The sequence below is a fragment of the Leptopilina boulardi genome, unplaced genomic scaffold (genome assembly GCF_019393585.1).
Source record: "Leptopilina boulardi isolate dan_hultmark-lab unplaced genomic scaffold, ZJU_Lbou_2.1 LbouV2_281, whole genome shotgun sequence".
Taxonomy (NCBI): domain Eukaryota; kingdom Metazoa; phylum Arthropoda; class Insecta; order Hymenoptera; family Figitidae; genus Leptopilina; species Leptopilina boulardi.
In genome coordinates this window covers 556376-577503 of record NW_026137842.1, presented here as the reverse complement: position 1 = coordinate 577503, position 21128 = coordinate 556376, and the positions used below count along the sequence as shown (strand labels likewise).

Genomic DNA, 21128 nt, shown 5'->3' with positions numbered 1-21128 from the left:
ATTGTAACGACCAATTTAAAAAAATTAAACGTAAAATGTTTTGGGGTCCTTTGAAACCCGTGTGACCATTGCGGGTTAAAAAAAATAAATTGTATGAAAAAAAAGTATAGAATATTTTGAGTAATAAAAACAAAATGTGAAAAATTGACCAAAAAATGGTTTCCGCAAAAAAAATTGTTTTTATTTAAACATAAATTCAGTGTATAACAGTTTTTTCAGTAAAATTTTGAGTTTCCGTATATCTGAAACAAGTTGAGTTATTAAAATGTTTTTTCACAGAAATTGTTAGTAATAAATACCAGATTTTGGTTAAATTCACGATTAAAATGGTTTTTTTCAGAATCCTCATTATTGTCAAATGAAGCTGTACAATCTGGCAAAATATTACATGCATTAAAACATTCCTAACCCTCTAAAAGAAATGATGAAATTTCTGTTCTGTACAGAAACAGCACAAGTCCAAACCTCGATTTATTATTTTATTTTATATATTTCTACAAACCAAGACTCTTCAAATTTGTCTCAAGACTTTTGTGACACCCGTTATTCCTAAGGATTTACTCATGCAATAATCGCAACAGATTTTTTTCCGTGTATTTTTTTTTAATCATGATGATTCCATCTTTTATACGTTAAAGCTGTTTATAAATTAGGTCACAGTATTTTGGTTTTTTTGCCACCCACCCACCACCCCCCGAACGTCACAAAATTTACACGTATTAGTGCCATTTCTTCTACAGATCGTCACACTCAGAAAATTGAAGTCCCCCTCAGAAGCGTGACGTAATTTATGAACGACCCTTACTATATTTATTTAAAAGTAAAAATTAGAAATCGGTTTTTAATAAAACTTCTAAATTCTTTAGAGTAAAAAAATCTAAAAACAAGACTTTTATACGTTGACGCAGCTTCTTTATAAGGTTTAATATAAGTTAAAAAATGCAATGTAAACAAAAAGATAAAACAAAAATTGATTATCATTTAGGAAATTTTTTTTGAAGAAAGACTTATTTAATTAGAAAGTTATAAAAAAAATAAGAACCAAAAGTTCTTTTAAAGAAAGTGTATTTTTTTCCCACCCTACGGCGAACACAGGCCTAACAATAAGTTTTGTATTTTATTTTCCAGATGAGATAAAAAAGTCATCGAGGACTAATTTTAAAGCTTATATCCTTAACTTTTACATAAAACAAGAGAACTTTTAAAAAATAATTTTTTTTAAATATTTTATTCTTGTTAAGGCAAAATTGAAATTTCCGTTTTTTTTGTCTTTTTAAAACTGATACCATTTCTTTAAAAGTCATCAGATTTTAACTTTATACCATTCGTTTGAAAGGTATTTCTATCCCCCCATAATATAATAATTTCAAAATTATTCAACGATTTTTTTTTACAAAGTTTTTGGCAATTGTTTGAAAAAAAAGCACTTTTTTCCAATTGTTGATAATTTTGAAAAAATTTGTTATTTTAAAAAATTTATTAGAATAAAAAATGTTCCTTTTTACGTAAAAAATTAAAAGAACAATATTAAAAATTTGTTTGAAAAAATTTTTTTTAATATATACTGAGATTTTCAATTTTAAGTGTAGAAATCTAAACATTGTACATATGGTAAAAAATATTTTTTTAAAAAAAATTTGAAATATTTCTTTTCCAATTCTATATATAAAAAGTAACATTTTATCTTTTAATACAATTTTGAAAAGAACTAATTGTTTTTAAATGATCAACAATTGAGAAAAAATGCTGTGTTTTTAAACCATTGCCTACAACATTGTAAAAAAAACGTTGAAGAATTTTTAAATAATCATATTAAAGGTAATAAAATTACCTTTCAAATGAATGGTATAAAGTTTAAATCTGATGATTTTTAAAGAAATGGTATCAGTTTTAAAAAGATAAAAAAAAGAAACGGAAATTTTAATTTTGCCTTAAGAACAATAAAATATTAAAAAAAATTATTTTTTTAAATTTCTCTTATGTTACGTAAAAGTTGAGAAAATAAGCTTTAAAATGAGCCCTCGATGACTTTTTTATCTCAAATGGAAAATGAAATACAAAACTTTTTGTCAGGCCTATTTTCGCCGTTAGGTGGGCAAAAATTATCGGTTGGGAGTGTATATAATATAAATAAAAATTATTTTGTGATTTATAAAATCCCCTTTTTTTAATGCGAAAATTCCCCTTTTCCCCTAATTTTAGGTAAAGAAACCAATTTCATCCCTGCATTTAGATACTTCATTTTTTATTCAAAGTAAATGGTTTTATTGCATAAAAATATCGGTTGTGCAATAAAATAACAAATAGTGTTAACTTCATTAGAATATGATAACATACTATAAATATTTACTTGGGAAATTATAAGTTTAACATATTATTTTAACGCAGTTAAAATCATTTATCCTATGCAAAATATTTTGTATAAACGATGTTTTTTTCCTTACCTTCTAGAAGTTTTATCTTTTATACAAAAATAAAAAAGAATGTATAATTAATGTTAAATATTAAATGTAATGTATAAAATATACTATTTGTATATATATTGTCACAGTTACAAAAAATTCACGCGCGTTTACGCGCGTTTGTTTTATTAACTATAATAATCTTTGAATTCATTCCTTCATTCATTCATTCATTCCGTCCGGACCCCTGCTGGGTTTTCGGTGACAGAGAAAAGAACAAGTTATGGAGAGAGAAAGATATATCTTTATTTTGCAAATAAGGGTTCGCTTGACCTGCAATCTTTTAAAGAGGATTAATTAATAACTCTGAGGACCCAGGTAATAATTTCTTTCTCCCTTTATCACGTGAAAAAACTATAAAGAAAGTCTAAAACTGAATAGGTAACGCATACCTTTCTTTCTTACACCAAGGAATATAACATAAGTACTTCTTCGTTTAACATTGCGTTTCTCTATCTAGACAATTCAAAATGGCATAAGAACATCATCGTCTAAAATCTTAATCTTCTTCCTTTTTGTTTTGAAAATAAAAATATATCTATATAAATATGTGCATACCTGTATTGAAAAAAATTTTTTTTTTATTATTTGCATTTACAGTTTTTGAATAATTAAAGTTTAAAACTTTAACTTGAATGTTCTCCGTTTGTCGTTTTTTGTTATACGCCCTTATTGCACCCAACGCCTCAATTGGAGATTTGTTTATTTCTTAACCTCGTAAGTGCCATGGTCTTTATAAAAAAAGGATACTTCAAAATTCATAAATTTCAAATTTTGGCAGTTATAGGTATATTAAAAAATTTTTGTAATATTAGTGCATGTTTGTGAGTGTAAATTGAATTATATTTCCAAATTTAATATAATTGTACCATTAATTTATGAAAATAAAAACAATTATAATCTTATAAAATTTATACAATAATTTTTCAGAATCATTTTTATAAAAGTATGGATCATTTCAATATATAGGTATATAATTGAAAGATAAAAATTGAGATATTACAATTTCATAGTTAGGCATTTAAAATTTTAAGTCATGGTACTTCGCTGGTATCTCCCTTTATCCCCTCTTTTTATATACTTTGATCCACTCCTTTTAGTCTCTCCTACTACTAGATCTTTCAAGTCGTTCTTTCGTTCGGGAATTGAGCTTTAGGAAACACGTGTAGAGGACCATACGCACACTGTGCTATAAGAAACAATTGTTTTAAGTAATTTTTTTGGAAGGTGTAAGTGTGTTCCACTTCAAGTGAAATTTGAGGTAAGTTTTAAGATTTTTTATTATTTTGTGACATTATTTTATTCATAAAGTAATCTAATTATAATTTTTGATTTTAGAGTTTATATTTATATATATATATATATTAGAGATAAAAATTCTATTTAAAATGTAAAAATATTTTATTTTATTAATATTTTATTCTAAAGTAAAATTTTTAATGTAATATAAAGACGGTTGTAAGGAAATAATTTTATTTTTTACATCTACTAATTTAATGAATGCTATTTTAGTTATTAGAAAAATTAATAAAATTATTTAACTCAAATAAAATAATAAATCAGTAGATATAATTTTGGATTTAATATGAAATAATATGAAATTTTCTTTAGAAACATATCACATTTGACAACATACGTTTTTCAATTTTATAAAAGATAATTAAATTTCGAAGTATAGTGTGATAGATAAGAAGAAAGGTAAATAAACTGATGTTTACGTGAATAAGTGCCTTAACCGTTACAATGAAATTACAATTTTATTTTAAAATAGACGTTATTTCTCAATTTAATAATACTTACTGATTTATTATTTTATTTGAGTTAAATAATTTAGAGATAAATATAAAAATAAAGATAGATAGATGTAATAGATTTACATTAAAATTAGAAAAAGAAGTTAAAAAATATTATTTGTGGAAAAAATTATTAACCTGAGTGAAAATTTTTGCCCCATATTCCGCCTGAAAATTCGCTCAAAAATCAGGATGATTGTTTAAAATTCTCTGACCGAAAATCCGATTGTGAAACAATCCGGACTGATTTCTAGGCGGATTTTCCGGGCGGAAAACCGGACGAAAAATATTCACGCAGGCCAGTAGTGTTATAATATTACCGTAAACTTATACGCTAATAAGTAAAACATTACATGTATTATGAATAATTTAACATTACAATTCTCTCTTTCTCTCTTTCTCTCTTTCTCTCTTTCTCTCTTTCTCTCTTTCTCTCTTTCTCTCTTTCTCTCTTTCTCTCTTTCTCTCTTTCTCTCTTTCTCTCTTTCTCTCTTTCTCTCTTTCTCTCTTTCTCTCTTTCTCTCTTTCTCTCTTTCTCTCTTTCTCTCTTTCTCTCTTTCTCTCTTTCTCTCTTTCTCTCTTTCTCTCTTTCTCTCTTTCTCTCTTTCTCTCTCTCTCTCTCTCTCTCTCTCTCTCTCTCTCTCTCTCTCTCTCTCTCTCTGTAATACGCGTATTAATATATGTCTATATTATTAAATATTTGTACATTTTTTACATATATATATATATATATATATATGAGATATATTATTCTTTACTAATATACAGTGCCGCTCAGCAGATTTTGCCCACCTTTGAGAATTTTACGCTTGGCGAAAAGTTTTATATTTCGGTTGCTAATGAAGCTAATAATGAGTGAGGACTTTTTTGAAAAATTATGTCTTCTACTTTTATGATATCTAAAACAGACATTAAAAAAAAATTTTTTGTTATTGTTTAATTGCTCAAAATAAAAATCCCAAATTTCCGGTTTTTTTGTAATTTTAAAATCGCTGCAGTTTTTAAACCAGTCATCACATTTTAATCGTTGATAAGCCATTTGAAAGCTAATTTTATCACCTTTAAAATGATTCCTTGTAAACTTTAATACGATAATTTGTAACAAAGATATGGACAATTGTTTAAAAAAAACTGCACTTTTTTTCAACTAGTCATAACTCAAGAACGATTGATTTTTGAAAAAAATTGTTGAGAAGACAAATGTGCCTTTTTATGTATAGAATTAGAAAAAAAATATTTAGACCTAAAAAAAAATTATTTTTTTTTGACATATTTTGATTTTTTTGAAAATCAGCACTTTTTGTAATTAGTAAGAAGTCGAGAACGGTTAGCTTTTGAAAAAAATTCTTAATATAAAAAATGTGTCCTCACTCATTGTTATATCTTTATTAGCAACTGAAATATACAACTTTTCGCCAAGCGTAAAATTCTCAAAGGTGGGCAAAATCTGCTGAGCGGCACTGTACATGTGATAACACGTGTACACTTTTGTTTTGCATTTTTTAAAAAATGTATAAATACAGATATAAATTCGTATGTTTTTATATACATATAGAAACATGTGTATTTCTACGTATAAAAATGTGTGTTTTTATACGTATATTTATACATGTATTTATACGTGTCTTTATCAATCAGGCAGTACTGATTAAAAGTTTGTAAAATTATTTATTACCTAACTTGTATACTTTTTAAACATTACTGTAACATTATTTGTAATAATATCGATCATTTGGAGGTATATAAAGTTTTGTTTTTAAATGTTTACTGTACCTGAGGTTCTGAAAAGGACGGCTGTGCCGTGGAAACATTAAATAGTCTTTTATTTATTTTATCATCTTTACTCGCAATGATCGATATTATTATTACAAACATATAATACCACCGAGTAATATTATATTATATTTATAATAATAAATTATTAATTATAAATTATAAATAAATTATAAATTGTTATATTTTCATTAATTATATTTATAAATTGTTATATATTATTCATAATATTATTGTTATATATTAATTCTAATTATGTATTATATTTTTATTCTACAATATACCTACAATAATATTACCCGCAATATTACTAAAATGGTCCAGAAATGTTAAACGTTTTTATCAGTGGGGCTATAATTGCTAAAATTTGCTATTTTTATTGTAATGAAGTTTTTTTATGTTTCAAGGAATTCATTGTAACATAAAAAGATAGAATGAAAATAAATACAGCAAATTTTATAAATTTTTGCTTACGCTTACCCGTCACTTGTATAATAAACTTACTTATTATTATTTTATAGAATATGAACTTTTCATCAAATGAAGCTATAGATGCAGTGGAGTTTTGGGACAAAACAGTGTATGTTTCTTAAGTATTAATTATAATTTTAATGAAAAATTGTAGATAAAATGAAATGTTTCATGGATAGTTGAAATTATTTTCTATGTATTTACTACTGTTTCAATTTCTTTTTTAAGTTAAACTTAACTAAAAATTCTTAACTACATACCAAATAATGAAATTTCTAATTAATAATTAATTTAATTATTTTTTAATTAACTACCAAACAGTAGTTGAATATGTCGGCTGAATTTTTTGTTAGTGTACTACAAATATTTCTAAACTGTGGAATTATAAAAGAATTATTTTTTCAGAGAATTGATTGGATATATATCAAACATTATACCCAGAAGAATTGCTGGCAAAAGCGAATGTTTCAAATTTTATTTAAATAACAATAATGGAAAAAAAATCCAATGCGTTGTTTGGGGGAAGGATGACATTGATATTTTGGAAAGAAAAATTATAAAAAATTCGGTTATTATGTTATAAGAAATTATTATATTTAATCTAAAAAAATATCCAAAGTCCTTAATTTTTTTTAAAGTACATAAATGTTAATTCGCATAATTCTTGCTATGTTCATTTGTAGACAATTCTTTTTTAGATTAATGAATGAATTGCTATAAAGTGTGAAGAAATATAAAGAGAAAGTACAGACATATGCAAAAATATGAATGTCGTAAATTAATTATTTATTAACTAATTGGAAATTGGTAGGAAATGTGTGGTTATATGTGTCGTCACAATTTGAATTTTCTAACAATTACCAATTATTAATAATTGATTGAACAAACATAATCGTTTTTGCATTTCACTGTATTTCTTGATTATATTTTAAACCTCTTCACAGGATATTATTGGAATTTATTAACCAATTTCTTAGGCAATTTATAAATTTTTGTAAATATTAATTTTTACATATTTTAGATTCTTCACATTGATGGAGGTTGTGCTAGAGTTCCATCAAAACCAGAGTACAACTATGGAAATGTAAGATATGAATTACAATTATCTGCAAAAACAATGATCAGTCAAATAGGGATGCATACAATTGAAGATGATGCATCGTTCGACCTTAGTGTGATATCACTTGCTGATGTCATTCATCACGAAGGAGAAAGAATAAGTAAGTTTCTTTTATATAAAAAATATCTAAAATACTTAACTGCTGTATCCCTTATATTTGATGATTATTATATTTTCATATACCGAAGAAGCGCGTAATGTAATCTTAAATTGAAAGGAATATTCGAGGGATGTTAAAGTAATATTAAAATGTTCACCTAATAGGAATATTCCATGATCAAATGTAAGGAATTAAAAGATTGCTAATGTCCTATTTTGAAAGTAGGGTTCCTTAATTTCTCAATATTTTAATAATAAATTTTTAAAAATTTCGCTTACTGTTTAATTGCTATTAACAATAAACAAAATTTTTCTTTATTTTTTGTCAATTTGAAATGAATACTATTTTAAAACAGATTATTGCATGTTAATGTGTGGTAACGCATTTAAAGGATGATTTTATTACCTTTGAAACGCATTTTGTAAAATTATTGTACCATTTTCTTAAGAAAGGTATGGTTATTTGTTTTAAAAAACAGCCCTTTTTTAATTGTTAATAATTCAAGAACGGTTGAATTTTTTGAAAAATTTATTATAAAATAAAATGTTTATTTTTGCTGATAAGAAGAAGAAAAAAATAATTTGTAACGTTTTGAAAATATTTTGTAACCTGTGTTGGCGCACAATATTTTCACACTTGAAACTAAAAACCTGAAGACAGGTTAAAAAAAAAATCCATAACCTTATGGATTATTTATTCTTTTTTTAAAGTAGAATGAACATTCCAATTTATAATAAATATGTTATAAAAATTAATACGCAGCTCTAGCTACCTTAAAAAACTACAACGCATGAAATTCAAGTTTGCATCTGTTGGACATTTTAGTATTTGTTGCACGATGTAAATTTCAGTACATTGCACAGCAAACTTCCAGAAAAATGTTGTGCTATGTGGGACTATTTTAATTTTAGTTTTTACTAATAATTAATTTGTTTATTATTCTTTCCAGAAGTTTTTGGATATCTAAAGAGTAAATTCATAGAAGAAAAAATAGGCACTCTTAGAAACATTGGAACCTACGGCTGTGGATCCATAACAGACGGTAAATACAAAATGGAAGTGCGTATTGCCAACTTTAAAAACAAGTTAAATTGTAATAAAGGAGATCCGTTACATTTAATTGGACAAATTAACACACAAGGTTATTAATTAAAATAGTAATAATAATAACAATAATAATTTATGTTATAAACAGGGACGTTTACAAAATTAAAATTAAATTCGAAGATACTTTCGTTTTGTTTCGAAACGTGTATTGAAAACAAAAGTAATTTTTATTTTAGTTTTGTTTTTAAAATCAAAATTAAAAGTCAACTACATTTACTTTTGTTTGAAATATTTAAATCAAAAGTAAATGTCTTTTTACTTTTGTTTCGAACATCAGAAACAAAAGTCAATTAAATTTACTTTTGTTTCAGATATTTCAATCAAAAGTAAATGCCTTTTTACTTTTCTTTCTAACTTGAAAATTAAAAGTCGACTTTGTTTATTTTTGTTTTAGATATAAAAATCAAAAGTAAATTCCTTTTTAGTTTTGTTCAAAAAAGTGCATGACTCAAAATTTATATAATGTAATATATAAATATATAAATATTATGTTATAATATTATAAATATGAATAACAATGAAGTATATATTTTAAAATATAAATAATTTTTTCAATAAGGGGCAAGAATTTTTCTTCAACTTCAAACGGAAGAAGATATTGAAATGTTAGAGGAACGAGGATTATCCCTAACACAAGTTATCGACGGATTTAGAGAGATGAAGAGAGTAAACTCATGTCAAATCACAAAAGAAAATTCGGAAATTAGTGAAAATGGAAAAAATGAAGAAAATTTATAATTTTTATTTATTTTGAAATTGAAGTAACTTTCTTTTTATTTAAAATTGATGATTTCCAGAAAAGAAAGTAATTGTTTTTTTATCATTTGATTATTTTCATTTTTGAATTATAATAATCCCTAACAGCAACGGATATTCCATGATATCCTACGGACGTCCTATTCATATCCGGAAATTAGGATATCATATGGGCCTATCAGGATATCCTGAGAATATCTTAGGGAAATCCTCCTTTCCAGATATCCCAAGGATATCCGTATGATATCCTAAATATCCGATTGCTCTCAGGGCTTATTATTATAAACATTTTCACTTAATAATAAAAGTATTATTAAAAGATTTAATTTTGATTAATGTAATTGAGGATACATATCATAAAATGGCACATATTACAACTTCCGACTCAAATTCTAAATTGTAATGTTAATGTATTAAATTACATAATTTAAATATAAAACAAGAAAATGCAAAAATTGAGCTTAAAATAAGAACACGTGCCATTTTAAGTTCCTCACTCTTAACATGAAGACTTAAAATATGTGATATTTTTATTTAAAAGAAATATATTCATTCAATATATTATACTACATAAAGAATGTTAAGTTTATTAAAATATTATTTTTCTTATGTTATATTTTTTTCTATAGTTTCATTATATTTAAAGACTCATTCAACTTTAATATATAATGTAATATCTCATATTATGTGTCAATGTAAAAAGTTAAAAAAAAAAAATATATATATATATATATAGATTTCAAAAATATATAAACTTATGAGAAAAGTATTTGATTTATACCTTCCACCTATCTAACCACACATACACACATTCGATAAAATTTTTTAATTTACTCAGATTTTTCTGTAAGTTGTTACTCAGGTGTTTTGGGGTCGCTGATTACGAATGTGGTCTTAGTTTTTAAAAATTTTAAATAACGGATCCAATATGGCGGATGAATTTTGAAAATTTACTCAGATTCTTCGAAAAATTATAACTCGGGGATTTTTGGGTTCGCTGATTACGAATGTGGTGTTAGTTTTTAGAAATTCATAATTGCGGATCCAATATGGCGGGTTAAATTTTTAAATTTACTCAGATTACTCTGAAATACCCCTGAGTAACAAGTTTTAAAGAAATGAGATCAATTTTTCTAAATATGGCCACCATTTTAGATCTGCCATTTTTTATTTTCAAAAATCGACATCGTATTCATAAATCATGGAGATTTTCGTGTTTGTAAAAATATTTTAAGAACTTTGCATTGAAATATTTCAAAATTTCAGTGAAATATTTCAAAAATATTCTGAAAATATTACGCACTGTGTGAGGTGTTAATAAACTGACATCGGATTCGTAATCAGCAACCCTAAAAAACCCTGGGTAAAAAAGAATTTCATTACTCTAAACACGAATATGAATTCGATTGGAATGTGAATTTTTTATTTTATTATGTTTATTTCTTATAATTTCCAATACAACCTTCACTTTTTTTAGACTAATCGATATTTATTGATGCAAAGAATAAGATTTTATTACATAAAAACATTATTTGTGATCCGAATAATAGTTCTGTATTCAGTAACTTTTAATGACGTTCTCTAAGAGACAGTGAAGTGATTACAATTGATACTAAAAAATGAATGATAAGCAATGTACGAAATTTAAAATTTTCCGATTTTATAACAGTAAACTATTTTTCATGATTTATTACTAAGAAAGTTAGTGATTTTTGAATATTTTTAATAAAACAAAAAATTATTATTATTCCATTCACAAAAGATTAATTTATTTAAAAACATGTATTATTTTTACATGCAAATCTCAGGCATTGGGTGCAAGAAGGGCGTTAGACGGCTAACGCCCGGTTTGATATTATTCAAGAAGAATGATAAAAATACCCTTTAGATAATATTACCAAAAAATCATTTCGATAGAAGGGTTTAAAAAATTTTGACTGTCTAATCAGAAATTTAACCTCATTGTAATTATCACTGTGATCATAAACACAGTTATTGCACTTTTTGATAAAAAAATTTCAGTTTTCAAAAATTCACCCTTTTTTGACAGTTGTCAACTTAAAAACATTTTTTATCGATATTCCCTTAAACAAAAAGAATTACAAAACATATTTTTATAGTCATTTAAACTGTATTTCATCAAAATTAATATTCATTATATATATATATTACATTTTTAAAACCAACCATATATATGATAAATAATTTTAGTGTTAAGAACACGCTTTTTTAAATTCTCAAGTGTTATGTTATTGAATATTAAAACATAAAAAAAAGGAAAAATTATGGAAAATTCGATTATTTTAAAATATTTATTCATCAGAATGTTTGTAATAGGTGGTATGAACTATTTCATTCATAGTAGTTCCCCAAGTTGAAGAAATGGGCGCGCATAGCGCGCAAAAATTTGTTCTAGTCCTTTTATGAAACGAGTAAATATGCAAATTAGGTAAAGGGAGACAGTTTATTAATATTTGTTTTGAAAAGAAGAAGAAAGCAATACCCTTAACCCATTAACGCCCAAATGTCCACAATTTTTAACTTAACTTCAATGAAAGAATTATTATTATTATTAACTATAATAATCTTGGTATTCATTCATTCATTCATTCATTCCGTCCGGACCCCTGCTGGGTTTTCGGTGACAGAGAAAAGAACAAGTTATGGAGAGAGAAAGATATATCTTTATTTTGCAAATGAGGGTTCGCTTGACCTGCAATCTTTTAAAGAGGATTAATTAATAACTCTGAGGACCCAGGTAATAATTTCTTTCTCCCTTTATCACGTAAAAAAACTATAAAGAAAGTCTAAAACTGAATAGGTAACGCATACCTTTCTTTCTTACACCAAGGAATATAACATAAGTACTTCTTCGTTTAACATTGCGTTTCTCTATCTAGACAATTCAAAATGGCATAAGAACATCATCGTCTAAAATCTTAATCTTCTTCCTTTTTGTTTTAAAAATAAAAAAAAATTCATATATCTGTATATATGTATATAGGGGAGAGTGACAAACAGTGGGACACTTTTTTTCAAAGACATATAATTATGTCAATTTTATATATTTTTGGACACTTTTTGGTATTACCATAAAGTTTTAACTCTTTTCTACATAATGCATATATTCTATTTAAATTATATTGTGATTAAATAGAAAAATTTCAAGTTTTTAGAACTTGATACTTTTTTCTTGTTTTGAAGGTTTGTGTTAAACAGTGGAACACTTATTATTAAATAATGAATAATTGTTTCAATAATAATATTCTGCTGTATACTTTGTAAATATATATGTTTTGCATTAAATAACGTTAACAAATGTTGCAAAACACTCATAATTTAATAATATTTTACATTTTTATAATACGATGTAAAGTTTCTTATGAAAAATTTGCTATTATTTTTTTTACGTTTACAGTACTGCTGATCATACGTCATAATTTGGTCATAACCAAAAAACAATTTGGAAGAAAATTTGAATAGTCGTTCTCTTATCAAGTGTTATTTTTCAAATGTTGCCGAACAATAATTTTAATAATTATAAATTTTGAATTTTTTAATGTTTTTTAGCATAAAAAAATCATATTTTTAGTCGCTGTGTAAGTATAAATGCGCATGCGTATAGCTGACACAACTTATAATTAGTGTTCCCAAAATCCAGTTTCATAAACTTAAATTTTTGCCTGTCCCAGTGTTTAATGTCGCATTGTTTAAATTTAGCAATCGCAAGAAATTATTTAAATAAAAATTGTTTGTAAAATTTTAAAATATTTTAAATTATTGGATATTATACTTAAAAACATGAGTAAACGAAGTAACAATTTCACTTTTTTTTAAAACTGTCCTATCTATATAAAAATCAGCATTGTATTTCATGAAAAAATTTACTCCGTAACGTCATAAACAGTTTTTTTCAATTTTCTTTGTAAATAATGAATCAATGTGGCTAAAATATTTGGAGATAGTGTGTTGTCATAAACATGGTTTACATTTAAATTTTGGTCGTGTTTCTTTAAGTAGTTTTTCAGAAAATTTAAGTGTCCTACTGTTTAAACTGTCCCACTGTTTATCACTCTCCCCTACCTGTATTAGAGCCCCAGAAAATGTTAATAAAAAAATTTAAAAAATATTACCTTGCCCTTCAGAATTAATCTTCATTAACCAAGGCTCTATTGTCCAAGGATTGGTATTGTTTGTGGTAATTGTTCTGAGGGTCTAATACTGGTATGTACATATTTTTTTTATTTTGAAAACAGAAAAAAAGAAGAGTAAGATTTTTAGGCGAAGATATTCTTATGTTATTTTGAATCCTCTAGATAGAGAAATGCAATATTAATTGAAAAAGTTTATATGTTATATTCCTTGATGTGAGAAAGATAAATATACATTACCTCTTCAGTTTTTGACTTTTATCTTTATATTTCCAAGTGATAATATTAGGGATAAAGAAATTATTACCTGGATCCTCAGAGTTAATCTTCATTAAGAAAGGTTCTATTGGTCAAGGGTTGGTACATCTTTATTTTTCTATATAATAAATGGGAGAAAATAAATTATTACCTGTGTCCTCAGAGTTAATCCTCATTAACAAAGGTTCTATTGTCCAAGGGTTGGTTTTTTTGTGGTATTTGTTCCGGGGTTTTAATACAGGTATAAATATGTACATATGTTATTTGTAATGAACTACTGATTACTCATATAAGAGTGTCCTTTTTGCACTTATTGGCTGAAAAGTAGTTACTGATTCATAGTTACTCATAGTTCTCTCATTCTATTGGATATTTGGTAGTTGTATTGGATAAAAGGCAAAATTGGTTATATTTGACTAACAGAAAAATTGGTTATATTGGATAAAAGGTAAAATTGGTTATATTGAATTAAAGGCAAAATTAGTTATATTTAGTAAAAGGTAAAATTAGTTGTATTGAATTAAAGGCAAAATTGGTTATATTTAATAGAAGGTAAAATTGGTTGTATTGAATTAAAGGCAAAATTGGTTATATTTGAAAAAAAGGCAAAATTGTTTATGTTAGAGAGAGTGAGCGAAAGGGTTAAAGATATTTAGATTTTCATAAATCAAAAATAAAATTAAACGAAGTATACTATGGCCAACATAAAAGAGTATGTTATTTTAAGTGATAAAGATTTAAAAATTATTGACAATAGAAATAAATTGTTAAATTACATGCATATGTTCAAATTTGAAGATTTATTAAGAAAAGATTCCAATTCTTTTTTCAATATGCAAAGTACTTTGTATGTGGGTGATTCTCCGCGTAGCGCACAACTTAATGTCCCTCGTATTTTTTAAAAAATCAATTGCACATATTGCAATAAATCCAATGGGAAAAACTAATTTCCATGTTTACAAACAAGAGCCCATAGTCGTTTTTAATTAAAAGTTTATAATTTTACTTAAAAAGCTGTTTTAAGGTGCCAAACGTCATGGTATGACCTGTCCCCAGTACCACTTTTCTATAAAAAAATGTTATTTTTAGTAAAATACAGTAATCAATATAAAAACTATTGATAGTTTCGTATTGTTTATGTTAGTAGAATTGTGAAAAAAAACCATTTGTGAAAAAAAAATTTGTATTTTTTTATTTTTTTGGTGTTAATTCTTGTCCCTCGTTTTTGCGTCATGGTCTGGCCTTTTTATAAAATAGCATTTTTTTACATAAAAATAAAATCGAATCTTCACTCACTATTAGTTAAAAGCAACAATAAGCTCTCCTAAATGAATTACTAAGAGAGAAACTGCTTTCAGAATTAATTTTTTTGTTTTTCACACATTAAAAGCATCAAATGTGCATAGGGAATCACAGAATCGTCATGGTCTGGCCTTCAAATATTTCTCAATAAAATTAATAATTATTTATATTTTATGTCAACTGAAGTGTAGTAGTATTAGTTCAGTGAATATAAATAACATGCATATGAAACAGATTGAAAATTGTTAATAAATTGTTAAAAAATTCAGTTTTTCTTGTGCGTCATGGTCTGGCCTCATCGTCATGGTCTGGCCTCATCATCATGGTAAGGCTTTTTCTCCATTGAACGGCGTGTATCACTCGAGTGTCTATGAGTGCACATAAAATGTAAAGCAAAAAAATTTGTTTTAAACATTGAACTTTAGATAAGTAATAAATAATTACATATAAATGTCCATAAATTACCACATAAATTTCCATAAATTACCGCATAAATTTCCATAAATTACCAAATTTAAAATTTTGAATTGTCGTTCGCGCTATTTATTTTTTTGTAAATTACCGCGAAAATTTCCATAAATTACCGAAATAAAAATTTTTAATTGTCGTTCGCGCTGTATATATTTTTGTAAGTTACCGCGAAAATTTCCATAAATTACCGCAAAAATTTCCGTAAATTACCAAAATTAAAATTTTTAATTGTGATTTATGTTTTACATATTTTTATAAATGTTAGACAAAATTTCTATAAATTACCGCATAAATTTCCATAAATTACCTCGAAAATTTCCGTAAATTACCGAAATCAAAATTTTTAATTGTCTTTCGCGCTATATATATTTTCGTGAAATATTCCAAAAATTTTCATTAACATTTTAAATCAAATGTCAACTATTTTATAGAATTCAAAAAGCAAAAAAAAATTTTTTTTTTAATTTGTTTAAAAAATTAAAAAATTATAAACAATTTGTCCGGCCCACCATGGATATTTATTTCTTGACACTTTATCTTCAAAAATACATATTGATATTTATCATTGCGATAAAAAAATTTTTTTAAAGTTTCAGACACCAAATCGTGCGCTACACGGAGAATCACCCATGTACAAATGCTTGATTTTATTGTCCCAATTAGAAAAGGTGATAAAAATATTCCAATACTTTTTAGCGGTAATAACAATTATTGTCACTGAATTTGTGTCTATTACGATAGAGTAAGGCACAGTAATAATATTAACAGAGTTCTATTAACACAAGATTTAAAAATTAAACATTCTCTAAATGACACTAGTGAAAAGAAAATAATTCGTACAACTGATAATAATGTGAACAAAATTTCACCACATGAATATTTAAAAATGAAGAATTTTCTGAGTAAAGAAAATGATAAAAAGATAATTCGAGCAATTAAAGAGAAGGAAAATAAAAGGAAGGCAAGGAGCGAAGTTACATATGAGCAGAAAATAATAAGACAGGAGAATGAGAGATTGAGAAAACGTAATTGTAATAAAACAGAAATAAAAAAGAAAGAGCGCAAAAAAAATTTGACATGCAAAAAAAAGAAATTATCTATAAAAACTGAAGATGGAAAGAAAATACGCAAGGATAAAAATTTGGCATGTAGGAAAAGAAAAATATCAGTGGAAACTTAAGATGAAAAGAAAGTGCGTCATGAAAATAATTTGTCATGTAAGAAGAAAAAATTTTCTACGGCAACGGAATATGAAAAGAATGTGTGAAGAAAAGAATTTGACATGTAAAAACGATAATCGGAATAAAAATAGTGCAGGAGTTGCAATAATGTCTTTTGAAGATTTCGATGAAAGTAAAGTTCCACAGAATTATTTAGGTTTAATGAATGTAGAATGTAAGTTTTGTAATGCGTTACATTTTTTGTGTGAAAGACCGTCACATAGATAAATCACCGAGGAATGTTCCCGTAATGTCACAAAAATATTCCCGGTTGATATCAGCTTGACATTCAAGCAATATTTCGTGTTACTTGGGTAGTAGATCCTATATAAAGAAATATTTTTTTACATTTCTAATATTAAATTTTTTTGAAAAAAAAATGAATAAAAAATATGGTTAATACACACTAGCAACGTAGTCGGCCGCTTGCGGACGACAAAGTTGCTAGTTATTAAATAATGAATATTTGTTTCAATAATAATATTCTGCTTCATACTTTGTAAATATATATTTTTTGCATTAAATAACGTTAACAAATGTTGCAAAACACTTATATTTTAATAATATTTTACATTTTTATAATACGATGTCAAGTTTCATATAAAAAATTGTTATTATTTTTTTTACGTTTACAGTACTGCTGATCATACGCCATAATTTGGTCATAACATAAAAACAATTTTGAGGAAAATTTGAATAGTCGTTCTCTTATCAAGTGTTATTTTTCAAATGTTGCCGAACAATCATTGTAATAATTATAAATTTTGAATTTTTAAATGTTTTTTAGCATAAAAAAATCACATTTTTAGTCGCTGTGTAAGTATAAATGCGCATGCGTATAGATAGTGTGTTGTCATAAACATGGTTTACATTTAAATTTTGGTCGAGTTTCTTTAAGTAGTTTTTCAGAAAATTAAAGTGACCTACTGTTTAAACTGTCCCACTGTTTATCACTCTCCCCTACCTATATTAGAACCCCAGAAAAATTTAATAAAAAAATTTAAAAATTATTACCTGGCCCCTCAGAATTAATCTTCATTAACAAAGGCTCTATTGTCCAAGGATTTGTATTGTTTGTGGTAATTGTTCTGAGAGTCTAATACTGGTATATACATATTTTTTTTATTTTGAACACAGAAAGAAAGAAGAGTAAGATTTGTAGGCGAAGATATTCTTATGTTATTTTGAATCCTCTAGATAGAGAAATGCAATATTAAATGAAAATTATATGTTATATTCCTTGATGTCAGAAAGAAAGATATACATTACCTCTTCAGTTTTTGACTTTTATCTTTATATTTCCTTGTGATAATTGGGATCTGAAATACTGCGATACGCCATCTGGTGTGAGCCTTGTTGTGGTGGCCATGTTTTCATTCCGTGTTTCTCTAACAAATACAAAAGAAAGAGATAAAAAACCAAGATGGTTGTCACAAGAAGGCTCAGGGGTGGGTCAGTTTCGCGTGATTTCTGATCCCAATACACGGAAAAAATTTCGAGACGTCGGACGTGCCGATGTTAATGTAAACCTACTGTACATTTCATTATGTACTCAGAGTTAATCTTCATTAACAAAGGTTCTATTGGCCAAGGGTTGGTACATCTTTATTTTTCTATATAATAAATGTGAAAAAAGAAATTATTACCTGGGTCCTCAGAGTTAATCCCCATTAACAATGGTTCTATTGTCCAATGGTTGGTTTTTTTGTGGTATTTGTTCCGGGGTTTTAATACAGGTATAAATACGTATATATGAGGCATTCTATCTCAACCCGTTCCACCTTCAAAAGACGATCGCCAGCAGAGCGTTTTTTAAGTTAATATTTTTATATCAAAAGTAAATAATTTATATAATGTTACACACTATTTCGAAAGAGAATTTAATGATCTTTCGATTGGTCTTAACATTTTTTTAATTTTCTCACAATTTCATAAAGAAATCTTGATTTGAAATATAAAACTCATGATATCTCAAAACATCCCCCCTTCAATTTTATTTTAATATATATGAAAATAAAGCTTAGTTTTTCTAGTTTCAAATTCCGTTTGGTTTATCATGGACATTTGTGAGGATTTTTGGATAACAGTGATTCAAAATATGTGTTTTTGAAAACTTTGACGCGAAGTATGAAGTTGAATCCTAACCCGCATTCAACCTACGTCACACACGAATTTCATTGTTTTGAAAAAAAATCGCAACCTATAATACACCCAAACGCTTAAATGCTGTCCTTCCGGTTTGGCAACGTTTTGAAAAGTCGTGACAGATCTATCGAAATCTTCATAGTTCGTGACGTATGAATAATCAACAAAAATAGATTTCCAAGTGACAGTTAACCTGTAAGATGGATAAGTAAATATTTTCAAGATATTTTTAAGAAATAATAGTGTCAATAATAATTATTTTTATTAATATTATTATAAATATTATTGTGTTTAAATTTGATTTATATAATGACTATAACTGTATGAAACTTGTAATGTGAAAAATGTACGGAATTTGGAACTCGATATTTTTTAGAAACAACAAGTTTGACTTTAAAACTTGTTATTAATTGGGTCAATAATTTCTTATAATTTTAGATAATTTGTCCTGTTATTCTGGGTTTTATTATCGAATAATATTGTTTAACCAAATTTTTTAATTAAAAACGTGTTATTTTATCAAATTTTATTCCAAAATTGACATTTGACTATATCTTTATTAACAAATATTTCTTTTATCTAAAAATGTTTGTTAAATTGTATTAAAATAACAATTTTTTTAAGATTCTTTATTTTCTATAAATCCTGGATAAGTAATCATTTTATTTACAAAAATCTTTATTAAATACAATTTTTATTTAATAGTTATATTATTTGTGGACCTCCACATGAAAAGGTCCCATTTGAAGGTTATAGTTTTCGAGGTAATTGGAATTACTCAATTTATGTAAAGAAATATCGTGATTTTTAAAATATTTGCTTTATTAATCTGCAATATTTCAAATGTATCATCATACTGTTTTCATTAAATTATTGTAAATTAAAGTGTTTATTCTCATTTTTGTTTGTTTTTTTTCTTAAATGTCTATTTTGTCAGTTTATATTGCAAAATTAATTATTACAGATTTTCACAAACGTTGGAAAATGTGGAACCTACTGATTAATCAATCTAAAAGTGCGTTTTTAACTTATTTAATAACCCATAATATGTTAAAGTTTCTAGAAGAAACAGAATTATTGACACATAAACTTTGATTTTCTTTTTGTTAAAATAAAACTTTCGATATTTCTTAACAATATGCACAATAGAAACATTGAAAGGTTTCTAAATGAGACTAGTTTCCCTCATCTAAATAAAAATAGCATTTTTAGAAATGGAAAAGGTTTTTTTTGTATCTCTTGTATTTTCAAAATGAAGGGAGGGAAAAAGTTAAAACTAAAAAATTTTCAAGTTAGGCAAGGAATTTGCCCTTATAAATTAGTCCAATAGTGCCAAAATGGGATCTTTTTATGAGGACGTTGACATTTATTTATTAAAAGTATTTGGTTTTTTTTTAGAAAACCTGAGAATCCAAGTGTTTGAAATTGCCATAATTAATGTTTAAAAGTTTCCAAAAAAATGTGGAAAAGCCAGTTGTTTTTTAAAATTTTTAATGATTCAAAAAAAGTCAAATTCCTTAAATTTTCTACTATTTGTGACATAAAGAAATCTTTAATAAAATTAATTTGTTTCCAAATCTATCAAATAATTTATGAGATCCCAAAATAAGATTAAAAATTATGCTGGAAATTTTTGAAATTTGACATTGAAAAAATTAAAAATGCTTGGAATCTTAAAGAGTTTTTTAATTGACAATGTTGCTAATTTATAATTAAAATTTTATAGAATTTGAAATCGATTGGGGATGTTGATAGCAAACAACATTTAGAAAAATCACAATATTTATTGAGAGTTCCTTCCATCTTTTCTCGAGATATGGTTCCTATCATTGACTCTTATGCTCAGAAAGTCAAGAAAGTCGATTCAGATGAAAATCATGCCTGGCCGAATAATGTAGGAAATTCTACAAGCGATTGCAAGGTTACAAATTTTAAATATATAAATTTTCAAAATTTGTATAATAATTATATTTTCATTAACATTATTAGGTACTATTTT

The 21128-nt window shown here is 25.8% G+C and overlaps 1 protein-coding gene across 1 annotated transcript; it reads left to right on the top strand.

The window, feature by feature from the left end:
* Positions 1-3561: 3561 nt before the first annotated feature.
* Positions 3562-10335, top strand: LOC127282149 (uncharacterized). The gene is made up of 6 exons (XM_051306250.1): positions 3562-3723; positions 6550-6608; positions 6905-7067; positions 7521-7719; positions 8669-8860; positions 9386-10335. The coding sequence occupies exons 2-6, from the start codon at positions 6553-6555 to the stop codon at positions 9562-9564; spliced, it is 789 nt and encodes a 262-aa protein (XP_051162207.1). The 5' UTR covers positions 3562-3723; positions 6550-6552; the 3' UTR covers positions 9565-10335.
* Positions 10336-21128: the final 10793 nt, after the last annotated feature.

Bases quoted from the DNA above. Each gene is read 5' to 3' on its own strand.
- LOC127282149 (XM_051306250.1), top strand. From the start codon at position 6,553: ATGAACTTTTCATCAAATGAAGCTATAGATGCAGTGGAGTTTTGGGAC. The intron at 6,609-6,904 runs GTATGTTTCTTA...TTATTTTTTCAG, and splicing joins GAGTTTTGGGACAAAACAGT to AGAATTGATTGGATATATAT. The intron at 7,720-8,668 runs GTAAGTTTCTTT...TATTCTTTCCAG, and splicing joins TCACGAAGGAGAAAGAATAA to AAGTTTTTGGATATCTAAAG.